Source organism: Trichechus manatus, unplaced genomic scaffold (genome assembly GCF_000243295.1).
Source record: "Trichechus manatus latirostris isolate Lorelei unplaced genomic scaffold, TriManLat1.0 scaffold00148, whole genome shotgun sequence".
NCBI classification, from domain to species: domain Eukaryota; kingdom Metazoa; phylum Chordata; class Mammalia; order Sirenia; family Trichechidae; genus Trichechus; species Trichechus manatus.
The window spans coordinates 1,973,223-1,998,581 of NW_004444084.1; the positions used below are offsets into that span (position 1 = coordinate 1,973,223).

The 25,359-nt window shown below is 39.3% G+C and overlaps 1 protein-coding gene across 1 annotated transcript; it reads left to right on the forward strand.

Moving 5' to 3' along the window:
- The first annotated feature begins 15,358 nt into the window (after nucleotides 1–15,358).
- On the forward strand, nucleotides 15,359–25,036 carry MMP12 (matrix metallopeptidase 12). Its single transcript, XM_004391369.2, is given in 11 exon segments — nucleotides 15,359–15,463; nucleotides 16,255–16,509; nucleotides 17,181–17,322; nucleotides 17,408–17,533; nucleotides 20,419–20,580; nucleotides 21,074–21,197; nucleotides 22,134–22,267; nucleotides 22,992–23,116; nucleotides 23,118–23,152; nucleotides 23,896–24,017; nucleotides 24,723–25,036. Coding segments are annotated over 11 exon segments (1,431 nt in total). The 3' UTR covers nucleotides 24,824–25,036.
- The last annotated feature ends 323 nt before the right edge of the window (nucleotides 25,037–25,359 follow it).

Consider the following 25,359-nt stretch of genomic DNA (forward strand, 5'->3'; position numbering starts at 1 on the left):
CCAAATGAGAGATATGTTGCCTCCAAAATCCAAACAGGTCCACTAGGCTTTCTGCTTCATTTTTAGTTTTGGGAGGGACCAGATGTAGTAACTTATCCTTCACTTTAGAAGAAATATCTTGACATGCCCCACACCACTGGACCACTAGAAATTGCACTGAGGTGAAAGGTGTCTGAATTTTTATTGGATTAATTTCCCACCCCCAGCACACAAATGTTTTACCAATAAGTCCAGAGTCATTGACACTTCTTCTTTACTACCACCAATCAGCATAATGTCATCAATGTAATGGACCAGTATGACATCTTATGAAAGGGAAAGGTGATCAAGGTACCTACGGACTAAATTATGACACAGGCTGTAGAGTTGATATACCTCTGAGGTAGGACACTGAAGGTGTATTGCTGGCCTTGCTTGCTGAAGGCAAACTGCTTCTAATGCTCCTTCAAAACCAGAATTGAGAAAAATGCTTTGGCCAAATCAATAGCTGCATACCAGAAGATGTATTAATTTGCTCAAGCAATGAAACTACAACTGGAACAGCAGCTGCAATTGGACTTGTCACTTGGTTAAGTGTTCTGGTCATTGTCATTCTCCAAGATCCATCTGGTTTTTTGTACAGGCTGAATAGGCAAGTTGAATAGGGGTGTTGTGGGAATCACCACCCCTGCACCCTTCAAGTTCTTGATGGTGGCAGTAATAACTGCAATTCTTTCAGCATGCCGTATTGCTTTTGGTTTACTATTTTCCTAGGTAGGGGCAATTCTAATGGCTTCCCTACCATAATAGCCCTTACACCACTTGTCAGGGATCCAATGTGGGAGTTCTGCCTGTTGCTGAATATATCTATTCCAATTATGCATTCTGGAACTGGGGAAATCACGACAGGATGGGTTCAGGGACCCACTGAACCTACTGTGAGATGCACATGAGGTAAGACTCCATTAATAACATGACCTCCATATGCCCCTCCTCTGACTGGTGGGCCACAGTGATGTTTTGAGTATCCTGGAAGTAGTGTCAGTTCAGAGCTAGTATCCAGTAATCACTGAAAAGTCTGATTATTTCCTTTACCCCAGTGAACAGTAATTCTCGTAAAAGGCTGTAGATTCCTTTGGGGAAGGCTGAGAGAAAGATTAACAGCATAAATTTTTGGCAGTATAGTGGAGTCTTTCCTCAAGGGGACCCAGCCTCCCCTTCATTCAAGGTGTTGTGGGTCTTTAAACTTGCTCAAATCTAGGTATTGATTGAGGGGCTGTGACTCTGTATTCTGGTGATTTGAGTTAGACTGCTGTTCGCTTGACCTAGAATTCTTCCGCTTGTACACATCAAGTAAATGTTTAGTAGATTTCCTATTTCACTCCTAGGGACACTATGACCAAGTAGCCAATGACATAAGTCTGTATGAATCAGACTATTCCAGTTACTACTTTGACTCTGCTGTCCATTATGTTAACCATACCCACCTTGTCTTTGTCAATTGAGTGCCGCCACTTGGCCCCTACCACTTCGGGGTCCAATGAGCCCCATTGTAATTAAAAGTCTTAATTCAGTTAGGGCAGTTCCCACTTTCAAATCTGGCTACATAAAATAGCAATCACAGCAGTCTTCAAGGAGGCTGGGGCTCCCTTCATAAATTTGTTTCTCACTGTTGTGGTAAAAAGTGTGTTCTCTGGACAGTTCATGTGTGGATCTGTGGGTCTACCCTGATAAATCCATTCTAACATGCCAGTTTTCCTAAGCCTTTGGATACCTTCTTCTACAGTGTACCAAGGCAGGTCTAGTACTTCAACTTAATTCAAGTTTCAGCAACCCAACCAAATAAAATATTAGATTGTTTCTTAACCTCTCAAGCTGAAACATTGAATGAAGAATCTGTGCTTGGTAAACCCATATCAATAAACTCAGACTGATCCATATTTATGTTTCTTGCACCATTATCCCACACCCTTAATAGCCATTCCCACACATATGCCCCAGGTTTCTGTTTGTACATGTTAGAAAAGTCAAGCAGTACTTTTGGAGTGTAGTGTACTTCCTCCTGAGTCACACTTTCACTTCACCATTTGGGGCTTGCTGGGACTTAAGTCTAGTTATAGGTCTAGAAGCCAAAATGCATAGTGGGGGTGGGTTTTGTGAACATTCACCATTGTCTTGTAAGGCATCTTCCTCAGGCCATGACCAAGGCAATGACTCAGACAAAGGCTCTTCAGACACAGCTGGGTTAATCTGATCAGATGGGGGTAGAGGGGCAAATGGTTTTACTGGGGAGGGTGGCTTAGCAGAAAAAGATGGGGTAATCTCTTTTTATGGCAGTGAGAGGACTGGGTTTGTTGGTAGGAGTGATTCAGTGGAATTTAGGGGCTCAGTGTCCGTCCCCAGCTTCCTCATCATCTGTCCATATATCCCCATCTCAAATTTCAGGATCCCATTTCTTCCCAATCAATGCCCTCAATTTAACTTCAGACACCACTTGAGCTAGGGAATTCAGTTGATGTTGTGATCAGCCACTCTTACGATAAGACTCTGGGTTTGGTTTTCCACAAAGAAAACCAGAGATAAAGCTTTCTTTCAAGGCACAAGTGGAACTTTCAGGTCATTTATATGGTGCTTGAATTTTGACTCTGAAGCCCTGAGTTTATCTCTTTCTTTCACCACTTTGTCTAGCAAAAGTAGGACCAACCAACCAGCTTTCTTATACTTCTTATGACAAGATTGTAGAAAGGTATCAAACATGTTATCACCCAGAGCCTCACCTCTCACCAATACCTGATCTATTGCTGATGATGTTTTGTGTATTTCTATTGCTGCCTCACACCATGGATTAACAGTGCCCTCTTTACTACTGGAAGCAGAGTTGTCAACATCTTTAAGACTAACCAGACTTGAGATCAAATTTTAGAAAAAATATTCTTAAAATTTGGTTTCTCTAGAACCACTCTCAGTACCAAATGTCTTAGGCTGGGTTCTTTAGAGAATCAAAACCAGTGAAGTGTGTGTGTGTGTGTGTGTGTGTGTGTGTGTGTGTGTGTATGGAGTCCTGGTGGCACAGTGGTTAAGAGCTTCGCTGCTAAGCAAAAGGTCGACAGTTCAAATCCACCAGCTGCTCCTTGGAAACCCTATGGGGCCGTTCTACTCTATCCTGCAGGGTTTTTATGAGTCAGAATTGACTTGACAGCAATGGGTTTGGTTTTTTGATTTTGTATTTTATATATATCTATATATGTATATTATGTAGTGAGAGAGAGAAAGAGAGAAATTTATCTCCAGAAAATGGCTCACACTGTTGTAGAGGGTGACAAGTCTCAAGTCCGTGAGTCAGGCATCAGGTGTCAGCTTAGGGCTTCTCCTGACTCGGATAGCTGCAGGGGTTTGACGAACTCAAGAGCCACACAGGTCAGATGGCATGTTGCTGGCCCAAGTCCCGAGAACTGTAGGTCAGCTGCTGACGAGCTGAATGCAGGATCCAGAGCAGAGCAAAAGCCAGCGATATTTGCCAGAAAGTCTACATATATTGGATACAGGCCACACCCCCAAGGAAGCTCCCTTTCAAATGGCTGGCTACTCACAGCAGATCCCATCATGGAGATGATCACATTATATCAGATCTCATCACGTAGGTGATTACATCATTAAACAACTGCCAAACTACATCATAACTGCCAAACCACTGAGAATCACAGCCCAGTCAAATTGACGCATAACCTTAATGATCACAGTAGTTTAAATATTATCCTGCCTCATTTTATTTTATCTTCTCTTATCTTGAAGAGAAATTTTCAGATTCTGTGGCTTACCCTCTTCTCTCTGAGAATGTTTAGGTTTTCTCTCCGAGCCTGTCTAACCCACATATCCAGCTGGTAAATTCTTTATAATAATATCACTACTTTTTAATAACACAAAATTCAGCACACTTGCTTTCTGTAGTCTAAACAGTCAGAAATCTAGACTCTTTGGCTTTATGGAGGACTTATAGAAGCCGTGCCTTTTATCAATCCCTGGCTAGCTGCCACATGGGTAGAGAAGAACTGGTGTCATTCCGATAAATTTAAGATAAAGAAAATAAATAAAGGTCTGTTTCCAAAGCCTTGCTCTTTCCATTAAACCAGGCTGCAAAGTCAAAGTTAGTTCAGAGATATCTGAGTCATTATCTCTGCCCTTGGGTATTCATCTTGTTGTTGGAGAGCAAGAACAGGAAAATAAACAATTCACTAACAATTCATATGCACGTGTCATCACATTGTCTCTACCTGGTGATGTACACATGCAACATTGCTGCTTCCTGCTTCATTTTATGTCTTCATAAATTTTTATGTCTTCAAATACAGTTGTTTGGAGGAAAGCTATTAGCTGGAGGAAGATGAGGGACCACAAAAAAAAAAAAAAGGAACCATGGCTATCTTTACCTTTCCTATTTCCTCTTCGGTAAATAAATATAGAAATTGACAGTTTAAAACATGAAGTGTGGTCTCGGGGAACATCTAGCTCACTTGGCATGACACAGCTTATAAAGACAATGCTCTACATTCTACCTCGGTGAGTAGTGTCTGGGGTCTTAAAAGCCTGTGAGCAGCCATCTAAAATACTCCACTGGCCTCATCCCTTCGGGAGCAAGGGAGAATGAAGAGAACAGAATACAAGGAAAACATTAGTCCGAAAGACTAATGGTCCACAGCTACCAAGGCCTCCACCAGACTGAGTCCAGTACAGCTAGATGGTGCCCGGCTACCACCACTGACTGCTCTGACCAGGATCACAACAGAGGGTTCTGGACAGAGCTGGAGAATGATGTAGAGCATAACTTTAACTCACAAAAAAAAGACCCCAGATTTACTTGCCTAAAGGAGACTGGAGAAACCCCGAGACTATGGCCCCCAGATACCCTTTTAGCTCAGTGGTGAAGTTACCTCCGAGGTTCACTGTTCAGCCTGGGAGTGGACAGCCCCGTAAAACCAAATGAGGCTAACGAGGTACAGGAGTCCAGTGAAAAGGGCCAGAAGGCAGAAGGGGACAAGGAAGCTGGTGATAGGGAACCCAAGGTTGAGTAAGGATATTATTGATGTGTTGTGAGATTGTTAACCATTGTCATAGGGCAACATTTGTAGTAACTGTTAAATGAGAAACTATTTTGTTCTGTAAGCCTTCATCTTAAGTGAGAATAACAGCACAATTGGAAGAGTGTAGTCAATGTCACTGAACTGTGCATGTAGAAATTTTTGAAATGGTGTATCTTTGGCTATGTGTATTTTCACCAAAAAAAAAGGTTGAGAAGTTAGAAGGTTGATATGTTGTGGGGTTGTTAACCAATGTCATAAAACAATATGTGTACTACTGTTTCATGAGACACTATTTGTTCTGTAAGCCTTCACCTGAAGTACATAAAATAAATAAATAAATAAATAAAAATAAAATAAATAAAAAAAAAATATAGATATAGCTAACAAATGTAAAAAAACAAAACAAAACATGAAGTGCTGGAGGAGGCCCATGGGGGTAGTGACACCATGAGTACCCTACTGGGTGACACCAACCCTAGTGATACCACTGGGAATGCCCCTCACTTTAATCATCCCAGAGTGTTCTCTGATCCTATTTCCTTCTGTGCTCACACAGCCCTGGCTGAAGCTGCACCTTGAGCAGGGGTGGATTACCCGGTAAGCAAGGTGAGCACGGGCTTACTTGTGCTTACTTAACTAATCCAGAAAGAAAAATTTCACGTGAGTTTCACCACATTTTTGTATACAAAAGAAATGAATAAACAACTGCAAAACTCCACTGTGTTAAAAAAGAAAGGTGTCCATAATAAAAATTTCATGCGTGACATGAACTCATTTATATAAAGTTAGCTGTAAGTTTATATATACATGAGGAGATGCATGAAAGAAAGGTGACTACAATGATGGCTATTTCCAAATGTGATGCCATGTATATTATTTAGGGTAAGGTTCCAGCCTTGGCTGGGTAGACCATCTGACCTCCTGAGAATTCCTTGTCTGTCCCTACTGCCTTATGTTCTTGGGCTGGCCTCTAACCTTCAGGGACAACAGAAAAATGGGAAACAGATGCAGAAGAGGTGAGATACACAGTCCAGTTGCTTAACCACTGCAGCTGCAGTCCATTTCTCTATAGTTGCTGCAGAAACCAGCCCTGCCACTCAACCTATACTAATGTTTCTTCATTAACATAGCAAAGAGAACCCATTCAGATGTTATAACCACAGGTGGTATAAGGGTTAGGGTATACAACACATATTTTGGGGGGACACTGTTCAATCCATAATAAAGGCAAAAACTGGAAACAGTATATTCCCTTCAATAAGGAAAGACTTGAAAATTGTGGTACATCTAAACTGTGGAATATAATAAATGTATTTTATTAAGAAGAACAATTTGGATCTATAATAACTGATTTGGAGGGCTTTCCCTAAAATGATCAGTGAGAAAAACAAGAATCAGAGAAATGTATAAAATTTAATTCTGTTTTTATAGAACAAGTTATGACAGTCTGCCTTTGTCCTTATATAAGTATATATGTATGTGTTTGCATGTGTATATCTGTGTGTGTGTGTGTGTGTGTGTGCAAGGGAAAAAATATAGAAGACTATATACCAGACTGTTGATGAAAAGGAACCAGAGAGCAGAATGGGGTGGGTTATTCAGTGAAGGGAGAAAAGGAAAAGAGGGATATATACTTTATGTAGTTGATTCTTTACTCGCTTATATTTTTTCATAGTTTGAATATTTTATGGTCGGCATGTATTATTTATGTCATCAGAGAAAAATTAAAAAATTTCATTGTGATAAAAAGAAATATATTTTCTTATTTTTACTGCAAGTGGCGTTTCTCATTCTCTGTATGTAATTCCAGTCTCCTTGGAGAATGAGACATAAGGGCATATGAATCGTGGTCTCTGTGTATACCCTAGTCGGACAGATTGAAGGAGGATATGGCATATGGGTAGGTGTCAATGTGAGTAGCACCAACAAAGTGGCTTAGAAGTTGAGAGGAAAGAGACCTGCTTGGGCCATGAGAGAAGGGTCTGCGCCCTGGCAGACAGGTTGCACTTGGATTAAAGAAAGGTAGGAGCAGTCTTCCCTGAAGCAGACAAGAACATGACTAAAGACATGAAGGACTTCCTTGAATTATATCTAAAACACAATTGTTTAAACATTATTGTGTCTCACTGTGAGATATTTTGCATCTAGAGCAAGACTTCCAAGCATGATTCACACTTCTTTGCAGGGGTTGTTAATCATCTGATGGACTTGGTATCAGAAAAGAGGAAGTTCCTCTCTCTCTCTCCACAGAATGGATTTTCTCATGGCTGACTTGGGTTGGAAAATCCCAACAACTTTGTTATTCATAATGAAACTAAGACATCATAGTTGAACTCATGAAGTTTGGTACTAAGGAAGGGCCTCTCTTCTTTATCTGTGTTTGTCTGAGATAAGGTAGGTACATATCCTGCATCAGAGAGAATTCTACTTCCTATTCTGTAAGGCAATGCTCAAGTGACTTCATTCTGTTCCTGTTTGTGTTTTTTTCTTCTTCTTTGGTCTTTCCCTTCACCAGGTCACGCTCTTTCTCTTCCTCCATGTACCAAACCATATCCTTTCAGTTCTGCTGTCTGCTGCTTTCCTAGAATGCTTGCTTCAGGGAAGCTAGAGGCACCAGACCCAGAATCTCACTTCCCTGGTGATTACGACTTCTGTGGTTCTGCCACATCCGCTTGTAGTGCTGCCTACAGTTGGGCCCACTTCTCCATAGCACCCAAGACCCATAACTACCCCTGCCCCACTCCCATCAATCCCAGCACAAAGTCAGGGTAGAAGAAATCCCTCTTTCTTCAAGCTTATTCACTTTAGTTGGTTTAGGCTCTTGGAAAGAACAAAATGCAAAAAATCTACCGGGAGGTCACAAACGTTGAGCCAAGAAACACAGAGCAGCTAACTGCTTGACTGGGGCTTGAAGGAAAGGAGAGAAATATAAGAAAAAATGATTTAGTAATTTAAAAATCATCCTGTCTTATTTTATTTTATCTTATCTGGAAGAGAAATGTTCAGATTCTGTGACTTGTCCCCTCTCTCGGAGAACATTTCGGTTTTCTCTCTGAGTCTGTCTAACCCACATATCCAGCTGGTCAGTCCTTTGTAATAATACCACTACTTTTAAATAACACTAAATTCAACAGACTTACTTTCTATAGTCTAAACAGTAGGAAATCCAGACCCCTTGGCTTTACGGAAGCCCTACAGAGCTGTGCCTTTTATCAACCCCCTGGCTAGATGCCACTTGGGTCAAGCAGAACTAGTGTCATGGGTCATTTACTGAGTATCACTACTCTAGGATGTGCATTCTCAGTGGGGTTGATTTCACCCCAGTTGGGTGAAAATTGGCTATTGGGGGCAAAATTGGTTAACGGGGGCTTTTTATGTACAAAGGACAGATATACATACAGTACATAAACAGATATATAGTATATCCCCAGTATTAAAATTTCATGGGGAAGTGATTAGAAACAACATTTCTAAAAAGCCTCTTTATAGGGGGTGGGGGCAATAATGAATGAAACATCAAGAAACACTGCTCTGGATGTTACAAAGGAAAGAGCACCAACATTTATGAAGGCACTGTTATTGTGCCAGGAGTGATGCTGGGCAGTTTCATGTATCCTCTTATTTAATCCTCCCAATAGTCATTTATGGATAAGGAAACTGAACTTAAATAACTTCCCCAAAGCCACATAGCTTATAGGTAGCATAGGTGAGATTTGAGGCCAAGTTTGTTTCCAAAGCCTTGCTCTTTCCATTAAACCAGTCTGCAAAGTCAAAGTTAGTTCAGAGATATCTGAGTTATTATCTCTGCCCTTGGGTATTCACTTTGTTGTTGGAGAGCAAGAACCCAGAAAAATAATTCACTAACAACTCATATGCGCATGTCATCACATTGTCTCTACCTGGTGATGCACACATACAACATTGATGCTTCCTGCTGCATGTTATGTCTTCAAGTACAATTGTTTGGAGGAGCGCTGTTAGCTGGAGAAAGAAGAGGGACAAGAGAAAGGAACTCTAGCTACCTTTACCTTCCTTATTTCCTCCCTCTACTTCTGTTCTCTGGACTGCACCCGGCATCATGGTGTTTACTCCCAAACATGTTCCAAGCTTTCGCCAGCTTTCTGGAACTTAACTTTCCATGGGAAAAATGCCTTGGCGTTAGGGACATCTCTGATACAACTTTGGGCTTAGCAGTAGTTTCAAAGACAGTAAAGATTTCTGAACCAGAACGCTTCTTAGAAGCAAGGATATTGAGACTTCAACTTGCTTGACTTTGAACACATCATCAAGAAAGATCAGACACTAGGAAAGGACATCATGTTTGGGAGAGGGTCAGCCAAAATGGGGAAAACCTTAATGAGACAGACTGACAAAATAGCCACAATAGTCTCAGACATAGCAACTATCATGAAGCTGGCACAGGAGTGGGTAACAGTTTTGTTCGATTATACATAAGGTCACCATGAGTCCAACTGACTTGAGAGTAACTAACAACAACAACAAAGATTTTTAGGGAGTTAATCTGACTTGCTTTGCCTTACAAAGGTGAGCCCAGTGGCAGCTCCAAAACCCACTGCTTTAGAGTCAATTCAGACTCATAGTGATCCTATAGGATAGAGTAGAACTACTCCATAGCATTTCTAAGGCTGTAAATCTTTACGAAAGCACACTGCCACATCTTTCTCCTGCAGAATGACTGGCGGGTTTGAACCACTGACTTTTCATTTAGCAGCTGAGAGTTTTAACAACTGAGCCACTAGGGCTCCTCGTGGCGGCTCCAACAAGAGTCAAATTCTTGTTCTCAGAAGAAAGTGGGAAAAGGATCTATGAGCCATCTCTACCACCAACACCAGCTCCTCCCCAGGTCCTTGGGCAATTCATATTTCCTTGCTCGTTTTAGATGCGCTTGTCACTGAAAACACAAGAGCAGAAAAACTGTGCAAAAACTCTATTGTCCTACACTTTCTCAAAATGTATTTTCTATAGAAGAAGGTTTTAAATAATTATATAATTTCGGAGTTATTTAGCTTAATTTTCCTCCTCTGTGGAAAAAGTTAGCAAGTCCATCCCAATCATGGCATGACCAATATGCTTGGGCCCGGAGGTAAAGAGCATAGCCAAGAATGGACATTGATTGAAGCCCTATCATATACAAACATGGAGCTAGGTGCTTTTAATGGATTATGTGGCTTACTCTGTACAAAATTTCATATTATTCCCATTTTACATATGAAGAAAAGGAAGCATGCAAAAGTTAACTGACACACAACTGGTTAGGGTGACTCCTCAGAGGTGCTCTGGGCCAATCCCTGGGGAACTCTGGCAGCAGAAGCCACCTTAGCAGCATGGCACCACTCAGGCCAAGGCAGGGGAGGTGATGACAGTGCACGTTGAAAAAATGTCCTCCTTCAGAGAGCACAGGACAGTATCTCCACCCCTTTGGGGAATCCAGCTCTACCTACAGCATTCACATGGCCTGGTTACTCCTGGCACACATAAGAACAAAAGGAACATCCTGGCTTTACGTAAAAAACTTGTGGGAAAGAACAAACATTGTATGATTCCACTTATATGAAATACTCTGGATTGCTGTTGTTGCTTGCCATCAAGTAGAAGCTAACTCATAGTGACCCTATAGGACAAAGTAGAACTGTCCCATAGGTTTCCTAGGCTGTAATCTTTACGGGAGCAGATCTCCAGGTCTTTTCTTCTGCGGAGCCACTGGTGGATTTGAACCGCTGGCTTTTCTATTAGCAGCCAATTGCTTAACAATTTTGCCACCAGGGCTCCTTAGGCAATTGTATACAGGCCAAAATTTATTCGTGGTGTGGATGGGGGGAGGGGAGTAAAGGGATTCATTACTTAGGGGACACTGAACTTCTGTGAAGGGTGATGTGGAAATTTGGAAATGGAAACCGGTAATGGTAATGGTTGAACAACACGATAACCGTAACTAATGTTACTGAGTTATACAGGTGAAGAATGTTGAAATGGCAAATGATTTTTTACATATAGATTTACCACAATAATTTAAAAAAAAAGAAAAAAGCTTACAGGTACAGTATTGTTTTTGTAGTGTTTGCAGTGATAAGACAGTACTGATACGTGACAAAATGAAGTGTGTTGTAGCAACAAGTCAGGACAGAGTCAGCAGACCTCTCAGTAACTCATTTCCCTTTTCCAGACTCCCATTTCTTCATCCGTAAAAGGAGAACTTAAACCAGCCCAAGTTTTATTCCTGCATGAGCAAGCTATCGGTATATGAAAGAGTCAGCTAAGGGTGTTCCTTATCTTGAGACCATTTTTCCTTCTTGGTCCTTGGGGATGATTAGGATTCAAGTTGCCTCTGGATCCTTGGGGATGACACAGCAACTGGCTGCAGGTGATTATGTTGGGATATACCCCAGAATGTCCTCGTGTCTGGCTCAGGAAGTTAACAATATAATAGAGCCTCGGATGCTTTTGTGCTATAAAACCTGCCTTCAGTTAGGGAACACTTATCAGCACAAGCGGAGGCCCTGGATGATGCAAATGGTTCATGAGTTCAGCCATTGAAAAATCAGCCACTGAAAACCCTATAGAGCACAGTTCAGCTCTGACACATGGGGTCTCTTGAGTTGGATTGGACTTGATGGCAACGGGTTTATCAGTATAAGTAGTCCCTTTAATGAGGAACTCTGACCTCAGCTCCGTTTTGCACTTCCACACATGAATTCTTCACACGGAACATTGCCAATGATCCCTTGATTCTGGCTTCCCTCAGTGGGTCTCCAAGAAGTCATGTCCTTGCTTCCTAAGCTTCCAGTCTGAGTCTAGGTTGGAATATTTTGTAGCACCTTCTGCCACAGGAGAGACATCTGGGCAGGTAGTTGATCTCCCTCCTCATCTCTATTACCAACCTCTTCTAAATGTCTTACATAAGAAAGATAGTAAAGAAGAAGAAAGGAATATAACAATCATTGAATCCTTAAGGTGAGTCAATCATTATGTTACTTTTCCCTGTTATTTAATGTAATCCTTATAACAACCTTTGAGATAAGTACTATTATTATACCAATTTTACAAATAAAGAAAATTAAGTCTTAAAGTGATTAAAGTGATTGCCTAAGGTCGTAAAATGATGATGCTAAAATTCTGAAGGAGGTTATCTGGCCCCAGAACCTAAGCTTACAAAGACTGTAGTGTCCTGTGGCTGCCCAAATGGCCCTTATCTCCTCATACTTGACCTATCTGGGGCACACGGTGAGCCATACCCAGACAGCATTAAAGTTTGGGTGGAGTTTTCTATTTTTAGAAACCTTCCAGTGAGACATTCTTTCACTTCCTTTGGCAATGTTCTCCTTGTGTCTTACATTCTTCATTTTCAGGATACTTCCTCCAAGTCTTCCAGGTCTGGTGTGCTTTCAGTGAGATATGTGCTCCATATGATGATTGTTTCACACAGGAAGTTTACTACTGATGTACTTTAGCCCCTATTCTCCAACTAGATTCATCCATATGTGTATTTATTGAACACCTACTAACTTCAAAATAGTTCTACCAGTCCCAGTCTCAGTACCAGTTCTTGGTGCCATCAAGTTGATTCCTACTCCTGGCGACCCCATGTGTGCTCCATTCCATAGGGTGTCCAATGACTGATTTTTCCAAAGTAGATCACCAGGCCCTTCTCCCCAGGTGCCTCTGGGTGGACTGGAACCTTCAACTTTTTGTTTAGTAGATGAGTACTGAGCGCATTAACCCTTTGTGCCATCTAGGGACTCCAAGATCATTCCAGGCACCATGAATACAGTGGTGAACCCCTCTCATATTTTCTGATAAATCCTTTTTTCCTGTGTTCTAGCCAAACTCTATCTTATTTCTCTTATTATTCTTGCATTAAATTCAATATTTGAAGCGATCACTTTACTTTTCTTCCTCATGATTGTCCTCTCCATGAATCCTGGAGCTACATCTGGTTGCAAACTTAAGATGCCATGTTGTGCTCCTTTCAGGCCAACAAGAAGAGAATGAATATTAGTCAACCCACTGATGTCTGGTCAATTCCAACTCATAGCGACCCTATAGCACAGAGTAGAACTACCCCATAAGGTTTCCAAGGAGCAGCTGGTGGATTCGAACTGCCGACCTTTGGGTTAGCAGCTGTAACACTTTAAAACTACACCACCAGGGCTCTGGCACCTATATTTAGTATGTGCCCTGATGGTGTAGTACCCTATGGGGTAGTTCTACTCTGTTCGATAGGGTCCCTATGAGTCCGAATCGACTTGACGGCAATGGGTTTGGTTTGGTTTGGTTAGTATTTGTAACGGAGCCCTGGTGGTGCAGTGATTAAGAACTTGGCTGCTAATCAAAAGGTCGGCAGTTTAAACCCACCAGCAGCTTCTTGGAAACCTTATAAGTCAGAATCAACTGGACTACAATGGGTTTGGTTTCGTTTTGTGTATTTATAATAAAAGGAGCCCTGGTGGCACTGAGGTTAAAGCACTCAGCTACTAACCTAAATGTTAGTAGTTGGAACACACAGCCACTCCATGGGAGAAAGATACGGCAGTCTGCTTCCATAAAGGTTTAAAGCCTTGGAAACCCTATGGAGCAGTTCTACTCTGTCCTATAGTGTCACTATGAGTTGGAATCGACCCAGCAGCAACAGGTTTTTTTTTCAGTATTGATAACATGTTGTCTCATTTAATCACCATAAAAGCATAGGAAGCAGATTATTATCTTCATTTTCAAATGAAAAACTGAGGGACCTAGAGGTCAAAACCACAGAGTTTGTAAAACACAAATTTGAAGGTGAAGGCAAGGCACACAGCAGAGGGCCTTCCTGCTTGAGGACGGAATCATTCTCCTGGAGCCTCAGCCTCAGAGAAAACTGTCCTGAGTATTTACCTGGGGAACAGCCAGCATTTTCCAGGCTAAGAAGGGAGATCAGAGCAATGACTGAATCATAACTCCCGCTACTCAGACTGTTCACATGGAATCAGGAGGCAGCTAACTTGTGGTGTGATTTGAGGGATGCTGAGTAAAACCTGCCCCCACAGAGCAAACCCAAATCACACAATTCTACCTTTGGAGTTTTATTCCTCGACTCTGAGTTTTCTGTTTTTAAACATTCTGTACTGATTGAAAGGCAGATTCTGTGGAAATGGAACAGTTAGGTCAAGGGGAAAGGAAGCTGAGCTGATAGGAAGGTAGAGTTTCCAGAGGTAAACTTGTCCTATCTCCCAACGTTGAGAAGTGTTGGCCCTCATGCTGCCAACTCCAGATGATTTGGGAGATAGGGAAAGTTTGCCTCTGGAATCCCCAATCAACTTAGCAATTAGGACTGTGCTTCTGCTCAGGTGGCTGAAGAGCTGTACAACACATAGAACAAACATCAAACTGTCATGATGTTAGGAACTTTTCATTGCTAAATATGAGTTCTCTAAAACACAGTTCTCTAGGGAGCTAGATTCAGCTTGGAGGGGATTTGGCTATTTTGGTAAATGGATTTTTAAATTTTTTATGTAACCTCTTTTAGGAGCCCGGGTGGCGCAGTAGTTAAGAGCTTGGCTGTCCTATAGGGTCCTTATGAGTTGGAATCGACTTGAAGTCTTCGGGTTTTGGTTTGGAACCTCTTTTAAAATTTACTTTAAAAAAATGATTTCATCTATAATCAAGATAAAGGAAAGTGATAGTGAAAATTGAGAATATTGAGCTTTCTATAAATATAGTTTTAAGTTATTTTATATTTTAGGGGTTTAAAAACAAAACAAAATAAAACCAGTTGTCATCAAGCTGACCCTGACTCATGGTGACCCTATGTGTGTCAGAGTAGAACTGTGCTCCATAGGACTTTTAGTGGCTGATTTTTCAGAACTAGATCACCAAGTCTTTCTTCTCAGATGTCTCTGAGTAGTCTCGAACCTCCAACATTTTGATTAGCAGCCGAGCTCATTAACCATTTTTACCATACAGGGACTCCTGTATTTTTCTTACAATGGCTTTTTTTTTTCTTTTTTTTTTGAGTATGGGTGGAGGTAGGAGCTTATTTATCATTTTGAAGATAGTAGCCTCTTAAAATATACTGAGTTGTCTGAGTGAGGAGTTAGATGCTAATTGACCCATTGTTGATCCTAGAATAAGGTCTTGCTTGTGTTTGCATTTTCTTGAGATAAATCAAAGGATGGCATCAACCAAGTCCTTCAAAGGATTTCATATTCATAGAACGTGGTCTAAGGGCTATAAAAAAAAGGCACGTTTAAGGAACTTGAGCCGAAAAGGATCGGATCAAACTGGGTTAAGTCCTTCAGAACTTGAGAATGAAGTTTCTCCTATTGATTCCAGTCCTGCAAGCCACTGCTTCTGGAGCTGTTCCTCTGTTCCCTGTTGAAAACCTGGAAGAAAATGAGTTGATGTTTGCTGAAGTAGGTATTGACACTATAATATTTTATTTGTGATACTTATTGCATTGGCCTGTTTTATTTTGAAAGGTACTAGCTGAAAACTGATGCAGGAGGCTGTTTTTAGTATTAACTTTACATTCCAAAAAGGAAAGCAAGTTAACTGGAGATTGGAACAATGGCTTGATTAATTTAACCACTTCAGGTTGCCTTCATCCCAGATATTTCTTCACAAGCATTTAAAAAAATGCATTATACCTGAAAAACCAAACCCATTGCAGTCAAGCCAATTCTGACTCATAGTGACCCTATTAGGATTTTAAAAAATTGCATTAGGATTTAAGAAAATTGATTTCCCTAGTTATAATCTCTCCATTTTCTAAGACTACTTTAAGTTTGAATTTGTCATAATTGCCCATAGTGTTGCGCTTTGGGTTTAAGGCAAGGAATTTTCATCCCAGCTTAATAATTGATGCATCCCGACAATAAAGAGTTTGCTCCTTACTGAATGTCATGATATGCTAGATGATGAAATAGGTTTTAAAGAGTAGAAACAAGTTCAAGGAGGTAGAGACATAAAGGTGCTTCCAGTGGGTTTTCAGGAATTAATCTTGGTAATGATAATTTGACACATCTCTGATAGCACAGAATGTTAAAATTTATTTTCGTTATAGTTAATGGTCCAAATCTAACAGAGTGGCAGTTTTGTGATTAAGATGTCCAAAATGCCCGGTTTAAATCATCAGTTATTTGAGTAATGCAGAGCTCACGTGGGCTCCAACAGAAACATCTACCTGTATGGTTATGTAATACAGAAATACTTGGAAACCTTTTATGACTTCCATATGGAAAAAACTCCAATGATAAAAATGAAATTCACTGAGAACTTCATGGAGAATAAAATCCAGGAAATGCAGCAGTTCTTGGGGCTAAACATGACCAGGCAACTGGATACATCCACTCTGGAGATGATGCACACCTCTTGGTGTGGCATGCCTGATGTTCGTCATTACAGTACAATGACAGGGAGGCCAGTATGGAAGAAACATCATATCCCCACGAGTAATATTGTAGCCATGTATTTTTCTACTTTTCTGACCATGTTAGATATAACCCTAAATCTGGCAGTAGATAAGAATCCTCCCTCCCCAATTATAACACCAGAGAAAAAACTCCATGTATATCAGAATAGAACTGTCCTCTATACGGTTTCGGAAGTAGATCACCAGGCGTTTCTTCTGAGACGCCCCAGGGTGGAATTGAATCTCCAGTCTTTTGGTTAGCAGCTGAGTCCATTAACCATTTCCATCACCCAGGGATGGTAAAGTTCATTATATAAGGGAGAATTGTTCACTCAAGGAAGATATAGCTTGCTAGTCGAGAGCAGGGTAGAAAAGCAGCCAATAAAAGGAAAATGAAGCTTAATTTACTGTAAATAAGAGATGAGAAATATTCATAGTGGATAAAAGCAAAAGTTTGGGAGCAGGGATGAAGGAGCATAAGTTTCTATGGAAACCCTTCACAATGATGACCTGTAATTCATAAATAAAAAAACATTAAATTAGATTTTAAGAAAGGTGTCCATGGAAAAATGCTAATTTAATGAAGCAGGTTTTTCTTATTTGGACTCTTGATTTATGAAATAATTCATCCTCCAATAATGCTAGCAGAAATGAAGCATTGCTATAATATATTAACATATGATTTCCATATATTTTTCTCTTGCCAATAAAGAATCCAGAATTTCACTCCTGACATGGTGCGCGAGGATGTCAACTATGCCATCCAGAAAGCTTTTCAAGTATGGAGTGATGTGACACCCTTGAAATTCAGACAGATTTATGAAGGCAAGGCTGAGATTATGATGTCTTTTGCACATGGAGGTAGAGAACTTGGACTTGCTTAATCTGTGTCATTTGGCATGACCTATAACAGATATAGGACTAATTTTCTTGCTTTTTTTAAAAGCTCATGGAGACCCCTATCTGTTTAATGGTAGAGGTGGAGACATAGCCCATGCTTTTGCACCTGGACCTGGTATTGGAGGAGATGTACATTTTGATGAGGATGAATTCTGGACTAAAAGCTACAAAGGTAGGCAAAATATTACTTTAAAACAAATTCTAAATTATGTCCTGGTTCTGCAAGGCTACATTCTGAGAAAAGATTGTAGGACAGAGAAAACTTGTTCGGATTCTAACTTTGCCATTAAATAAAATACACTTCATATGTCTGTGTCTCAATTTACCCATTATAAATTGAAGATATTAGACTAAGTTATGTTTAAGACCAGTTCTAAGATTTATGAGGGTGTGCTAGTTCATTAGTATGAATTTGGGAACCTTAAGAACCATATCATGGAAAGGTAAAAGTTGTGATTTAGGTGATCAGTGTTGCCAATGCAATCCATAAACTCAAAAGCGTGCTGGTTCTGTGTGTGCCAGCCACACTAGGGTAAGTGGTCTGTCTTCTGCATGATTCACAATATGCTAACAATTTCTTAGATTCATTGTGACACAACCGAAGTTATTATAGAGACAGTTAGGGGATGGTGTAAACTCACATCCCCTGTTTGGGAAATCACTAACTATAGGAAAGTTCAAACCATCACGTCAAAACTTCCTAATCTTTCTATTGGAAATTCTAGATTATATGACTTTCACTTATGTGGAAAGTAAATGGAGGGAAAATCATCAAGAATATGCTCTACTCAGCATCTCCCCCTCTAGCTGATATGGCACACATTGGGTGTGAACATTTTTATAGATACTTAAAGTCCAACCAAAAAGCTTGCCTTAGTCTGAAACATGGCCTGAGCCTTATAAAATTCTTGATGAGAAGAGGACTTTGCCATTATCAAAAGACCACAAAATCATATAGAAATGAATCCCTGCTGAACTCAAATGCAGCCAGATGTTGTTATCCAAGGTTATTTGGGGTTATTTGCAATCTCTTCATCTGATGAAAAGGGAGACTTGTGCTGGTTAGCCTCTGCAGAATTAATGTTTTGGAATCCTAAAGGACCTTAGATCATTTAATCCAGAACTTCACGTATAGAGGACGAAGAGCAGATTTTCCTTGTGGAAAAGCTGGGGCCATGCTCCTAGTCTAATGTATACTTTCCACCTGTTTGTGTTGCCTTATTTTTAATTGGCCAATTCTCTGCTTTCAGAAAGGTAAATTATTCATAAAAAATTCTAATTTAAAATACTTATTCTCAGACTAATTTTTTGACCCACAGTCTCCAATAAATTAAATGAACAATTATCTCAATGCTTTCCGAGTTTTTATGATGGTGTTGGGCAGTGGGTGTGTTTGGATAGAGATAAAAAAAGACACAGTCTGGCCCTTGAGCACCCATCTAGTGGGGAAACAGAAATTCAATATTTTGAGATGAGGACCAGGGGTATGGTTTGTACAAAGTATTAGGAGAGTAGAGTAAATGTAGGTGTAGGCCAAATTGTAAAAGGCTTTGTTTACTGTTATTCCCAGCTAGCCTTATGCAGAGTGGAGAGATGAAATGAAGCTCCTGCTGTTGACCCCTGTGTTTTGGTAGGGGATACTTGTAGGGTATGTTTCTAGACACTTCCCAAAAAACAAGTATGGGCTCTATGTTCACAATCTGATATTAGAAAATATTTCAAGGCTAAGCTTTGTAGCTAAGTAGTATGTGACTCTGGACAAGTCATAGTTCTTCTGAGCTTCAGCTCAGCCATGGAAAAAGGAAAAAAAAAAAAAAAGAGAGAGAGAGAGAAAAATGAAGGTGTCAGACTAGACCACAAATAAATGTCAGTCAGAAATTGCTCAGCTCTTATGAAATTGAGAAATTTGAGAGAAGGAACATGCCAGTATCTCTTATCTACCAAGGTGCATTCTCTAGGGCATACAGGAAAAAGGAGCAGGGAAAACTAACCTTGGTAATCTAAATATGTTTAAATTGTAAGCATAATCTCTTTGATTTCATTTAGAATCATATATGGTAAAAGTATGTTTAGAGCCAAGAAATTAGGATTTGAATCTTGACTCAAGCATGATGGCTCCCTTTCAGTTGCAAGGATTAGGCATAATGTGTTATGTTACTCAGTGACTCACAGTGTCTGGAATAGCATTAGCGTTATTGTGTTCTAGGTGAAAGTTTACAGAGCAAATTAGTTTCCCATTTAACAAATTGTACACAAAGGTTTCCATGACATTGGTTGCAATCCCCACACTGTGTCAACCCTCCCCATTTCCTCCCTGGATCCTCCATTTCCTTTCATTTGGTTTTCCTATCCTTTTCTGCCTCCTCATCTTTATTTTTGAGCAAATGTTGGTCTTGTATAGACCTGTCTATTGTTTGGCTGGAAGGTGGTTTCCAGGAATGGCTGCAGTTCCAAGTCAGAGGGGTGTCTTAGGATAGAAATGATTTTAATCAGTTTTAAATTGAGGGAAGATAAAGGAGCTGCATTGATTTGACCTTTGGAACTTAATTTTATTTGGGTTTATGAAGAGCAAAGGATGATTACTAAAGGTTTTCTGAATCCACTGAAGCCTGAAAGGGTAAAAGCAGAAGGGAGGCATGGGAGTTAGGAATGATTTAAAAGCAATGAAAACCATTGAACATAGGTATGAGATTCTAGAAATATTCACAACACAATATATTTTGTCTGCTAGTGCAATTGTTCTTAACCTGAAGGTGATTTTTGACCCCAAGGGGATATTTGGCAATGTCTAGAGATGATTGTCAAAATTGGAGGGAAGGTTGCTACTGCAAATTTCAAAACATCGTATAATGCACAGGACAGCCACTGAGAAAAGAATTATATGACCTGAAATGTCAATAGTTTTGAGGGGAAGAAACCCTGCTTAGGATAGTGGGGAAACAAGTAAAATATTCCCAAAGTTACTCATTTTTCAAGGTGTCAGTGTCTCATCTTATTATCTCCTAGATGCCAAAGTATCTCACTGATTTTTCCTCCTTTTCGTTGGTTTCCTTTTAGGCATAAACTTGTTTCTTGTTGCTGTTCATGAGACTGGTCATTCCTTGGGTCTTCAACATTCCAATGATCCAAAGTCCATAATGTTTCCCACCTACAGTTATGTCAACACCAACACATTTCACCTCTCTACTGATGACATACGTGGCATTCAGTCCCTTTATGGTGAGTTGAATTTCTTTATCATTTTGCTATATGAAGATACTCTTAGGAGCAATCTAATATCTCCGTTTGCATACAGCTGTCTTTTCACTTGAGCCTTGTGAGAACACTGTGAGGTAAGTAGTATAAATGTCCATTTTACAGAGGACAAGATCTAGTAGTTTTCCTAAAGTCATACAGTTAATGTTTGAGCCCAAGGTAGAACCTGAGTCTTCAGGCCTCAACTCTGGTGGTTTTCTATTGAACATACCATTGCCCTATTGGAAAAAGTGCACAGAAAATCTAATCGGAACAGGAAAACTGAAGACTGGGCAGATTTTCTTCTGCATGAAATTACAGCTTTATGAAAAAAAAGATTTTTATTGTAGACCTTCTGTGGATGTTACAGAAAATTCAAGTTGCTTTTTGTACATTCTTCAACAAAAACATTGTAATGTTTAGATCATAAGATCTAAAATGCAGATGTTTTCCAATATTTCTTGAAATGTATTTTCAGGAGGTCCAGAAAAGTACCAATCCATGCCACCTCCTGATGGTACAAACCCAAATATCTGTGACCCCAACTTGAGTTTTGATGCTGTCACTACAATCGGAAATAGAATCCTTTTGTTTAAAGACAGGTAGGATTGTTTTCAAATCTAATCAATATTATAAGCTCTTTCCTTAGATTTTTGTTGTTGTTGTTAAAGAATAGTGGAAAATAAAGTAGATTTTGTAAGCAGAGACTTGGAGTCGATATTGCAGTCAGTGGAGAGGTATTAAAGATTTTGAAGCAAGAAAACTGCTTGATTATAGATTTGTGTTTTTGCTAGAAAACCGGTGTGTGAAGAAGATGGATTTGAGGTAGGATTTTGGGTTGTGGAAAGAAGAGAGGAAGCAGAGAAGTCAGGCTATTGCCATCATAGATAAAAATGGTGAAGTATGGCAATGACAGTTCCTAAAAAAGAAACTACTTTTAGATATTCAGGATGACTTATGGTTTCTGTATTGGAACACAGATAAAAGCAGGTATTTGTGGGAGGAGTAGAGAAGATTAATTAATTTTTGTGTTGAGACTGAGGTTTCATGTGCTTTTGAGAAATGTATGTGGAGAAATAAACAAGTTGGAAATGGTGATTTCTTAGAAATCTGCAGAGCTCACATTTTCCCACTTTTTATTGGTTAAAATAAATATTTTCCCCATTTTTGACATTATAAAACTGAGACACTATGGGTTAGGTGAATTCCTTTAGGTTACAGAACCAGTGAATTGATATTGGGGCCAGACAAGAAGTTAGATCCTCTGATTCCAAGCACCAGGGTGTTTCCATATAGCAAGTGTTTCCATATACCGGGTTGCCAGTTCAAATCATTGCTATCAAAAATAATTGATTAAGAGCCTTTCCCTGTGGTGCTCCTACCCTGAGAATTTGCAAGAAGACATCTATGCAACAGACTGTGAAGATAATGGAAAGAAACATAAGTCATTTTTTTCACAGATCCTTCTTACACAAACATTTCACAATTCTTGACTCTACAATGATTTTTAACCTGTGTTAATTTGTTCTTCATATCAGGTTCTTCTGGTGGAAGTTTCCTGAGTTACCAAGGAGCAGTTTTAATCTAATTTCTTCCTTCTGGCCAACGTTGCCATCTGTCATTCAAGCCGCTTATGAAATTAGAGCCAGAAATCAAGTTTTTCTTTTTAAAGGTAATTACAGTGTTTCATTTTGTCACTGAATCTACTTCAAAGAAGAGAACACGAATCGACTTGATGGCACACAATAACAACTTTATGTAGACATAGCCCAGAAAAGCATTTCCAATGTTAGTAATGGTGGCTCTGAACTATAAGCCAAAATAGCCTAAATATCTAGGTAATACATAACTCTCAGAAACTTAGTCTAGTTTGTGAAAAGATGGTAATATTTGTGAGAAAAAAACATGGAACCATAAAAGATCATTTAAAAAATGTTTTCATTATGATAAAATGCATATGACACAAAATTTAACCACTTTTAACTATTTTTAAGTATATAATCCCATGGCATTAATTATGTTCACCTGGATAGACTGTTTTTAAGAACAACTTTTATCAATTTATATACTTATAGCCCATTAATTATCCCAGATTTTCCAGTTTACAATGCATTAAAAGAATGGAATTGATGCCAATTTCTATTCTTTCATATAGTCATAAAAAAATTCTCGTGTTTCTCTGGTGTGAAAATAGTAATGGTAATGCCACCAGTGCAAATTAGTTTAACCCTCAGTCAATAGATTGAAAAGTAGCGCAAGATCTTAAAAGTACTAACAAAACAAGCAAGATTTTTTTAGAACTATGGGGTGGGGGGCAGAAAATGAGGTTGTGCTGAGTCAGCATTTCTGTTACCTTTTGTGTAATTCCAATGCACCCTTTTTCTTTTTCTTTACAGATAACAAGTACTGGCTAATCAGCCATTTAAGACCACAGCCAAATTATCCCAGGAGCATACATGTTCTGGGCTTCCCTGACTCTGTGAAAAAAATTGATGCAGCTGTTTTTAACCCATTTATCTATAAAAACTTACTTCTTTGTAGATAATCAGTATTGGAGGTGAGCTTTAAAAGTTGGTAATTTGACTCCTAAGACTTGTGAAATAGGCATGAAATGACTTTCTGTGCAAGTTCCCAAAGAGTTTTGACCTTCCTGGGAAGAAAGGGATGAAGAGAACAGAGGACTGGAACAGTTATTGCCAGCCTAGTTCTTTATACTTTTGGATTCAGTTGTCACTTTGAAGTCTGGAAAGAAACAAAATTCTTCCTTCCTGGTAAAAGAGAATTTAGGAAAGAAACTGAAGCCTGACTATAAAGCCTGGAATTGATAAAAGATTGATTTTCAATTTCTCTCTAACATGAATGTTTAAAACCCTTTGGCTCCATGGATGTTAAACCCTTGCCTGTTCTTCTATTATCCTCTGAGAAAAGTGGTTGTTTTTGTGTCAATAGGAAATTTTGAAAAGGTTAGGACAGGCAGCTAAATAATTGTTCAGTGAGAGCCTGTGTTGTAGGCAAATCAACTTCGATACCAGGTTCCAATTAAATCAGGACTGTGCACTGAAGAAAGCATTGTGGGGTAGTGGGGAAGTGCTTAACTAGAAGTCAGGAAGCCTAGTTTTCAAGTCTTATAAGGACTTGGAATAGTCAGTGAACCATTTTAGATCATTGGTTTTCTTATGGGTGCTGTCTAGACCCCTGCAGGAAGAGACTTCCACGAGAAAGGTGGGTTTTGGGGTTGGAAGATTCATGTTGTGAAACGTATTTTCTGATCAAGTTCCTGGTTGCTATTTCTTTGCTGAGGTAAGATGAGAGGAGACAATCTATGGACCACAGTTATCCCAAACTGATAACAAAGAACTTCCAAGGAATTGGGCCTAAAATCGATGCAGTCTTCTTTTCTAAAAGTAAGTAGATTATGACATGTATGGAAATACATACTTGGCTCAGAATAGGTGAACTAGAAGAATGAGGAAATGGCTAGTAGAGGCAATGGCTTCTTATTCCTAGGTGATTGTTGCAACCATGTGTCTGAGTCTCTGGAATTTCCTCCAACCACACCCAGTTGCACAGTGTATGGGAATGAGCATATGGGCAACTGAGACAGGCAATCTGGAGTCTACAAAGTCTCTTATACCTCGTTTTCTGCACCTTCCTTTCAGCCCCTTCAACCCTTCATAGGCCGTCATGAACTGGGGCTAAGGGTGGGATGAGAGAGTTTGAGTTTGTGTTAAAATGTCTTTAAGCAAGGTCAATCTAAGCAAAACTGTTGACTGGGCCAAGATTTTTTATTTCTCCCCAGTGTCTTTTCGCTTCCATCTGTTTGCCCTTCCTGGGCCCAGTCTCCTCTCTCCTACCCTGAGTCTTCAACTTGGAGTGTGACTTTTCCAAAACATTTGCATCTTAATGGTTACCTTTGAAGACAAGACAATCCTCCCAAATAAATTAATAAAATTATTTAAATGAAATGACTGGCAGTAGATAGGAGACCCAGCCAAGGACCCCCAACGTTTATGTTCTCAAGTCAGACCTTGTTTAATCTAGATATACTATAAAAACACAGATTTGTTATCTTTTTTTTTTTTTTTAAGGAAATACAAAGGAATGATTGGATTTTGTTTTTATTTTAGGATACTACTATTTCTTCCAAGGATCTAACCAACTTGAATATGACATTCAGTCTGATCTTGTCACCAATAGACTAAAAAGCAATAGTGGGTTTGGTTGTTAGAAATGGTATAATCAATGATGCTTGTCAATTCACTTCAGGTTAATAAGTATTTATTGCATACTTGCTATGCACTCAGTGATATGTTTCATAAAAAAGGTAAAATCTAGGTCATAGATACATAATTATAAAAATAAGTATTTTCAGTTTTGAAAACCCTTAGGATATGGTCATTTCATTGTCAGTTTTTACTTGACTGAGTTTGAAAATAGAAACCTTCAAAGAGTGAGAGAATACTTTTACAGAATGCTTTATAAGTTGGTTCCTTGGACTAGTTAACCATTGGACTAGTTATCTCTCTGCTACCTACAATTAAAAAATAATTTCTATGACCAGTAAATATTTCAGCAAGTATACCATTTTAATTCTTTAAGAGTAAAAACAGAATATACTTAGAACTTTAAAAATGACAATTATGTAAGTAAACTATTTAAATTGTAATAATGTAACTAATTTCTGTTGTCAGTGTTGGGACTTTCTTAAAATTATAAAGTATATACATATATGTTTTTGATCAAATAAAAACTTTGAAAGAAAGT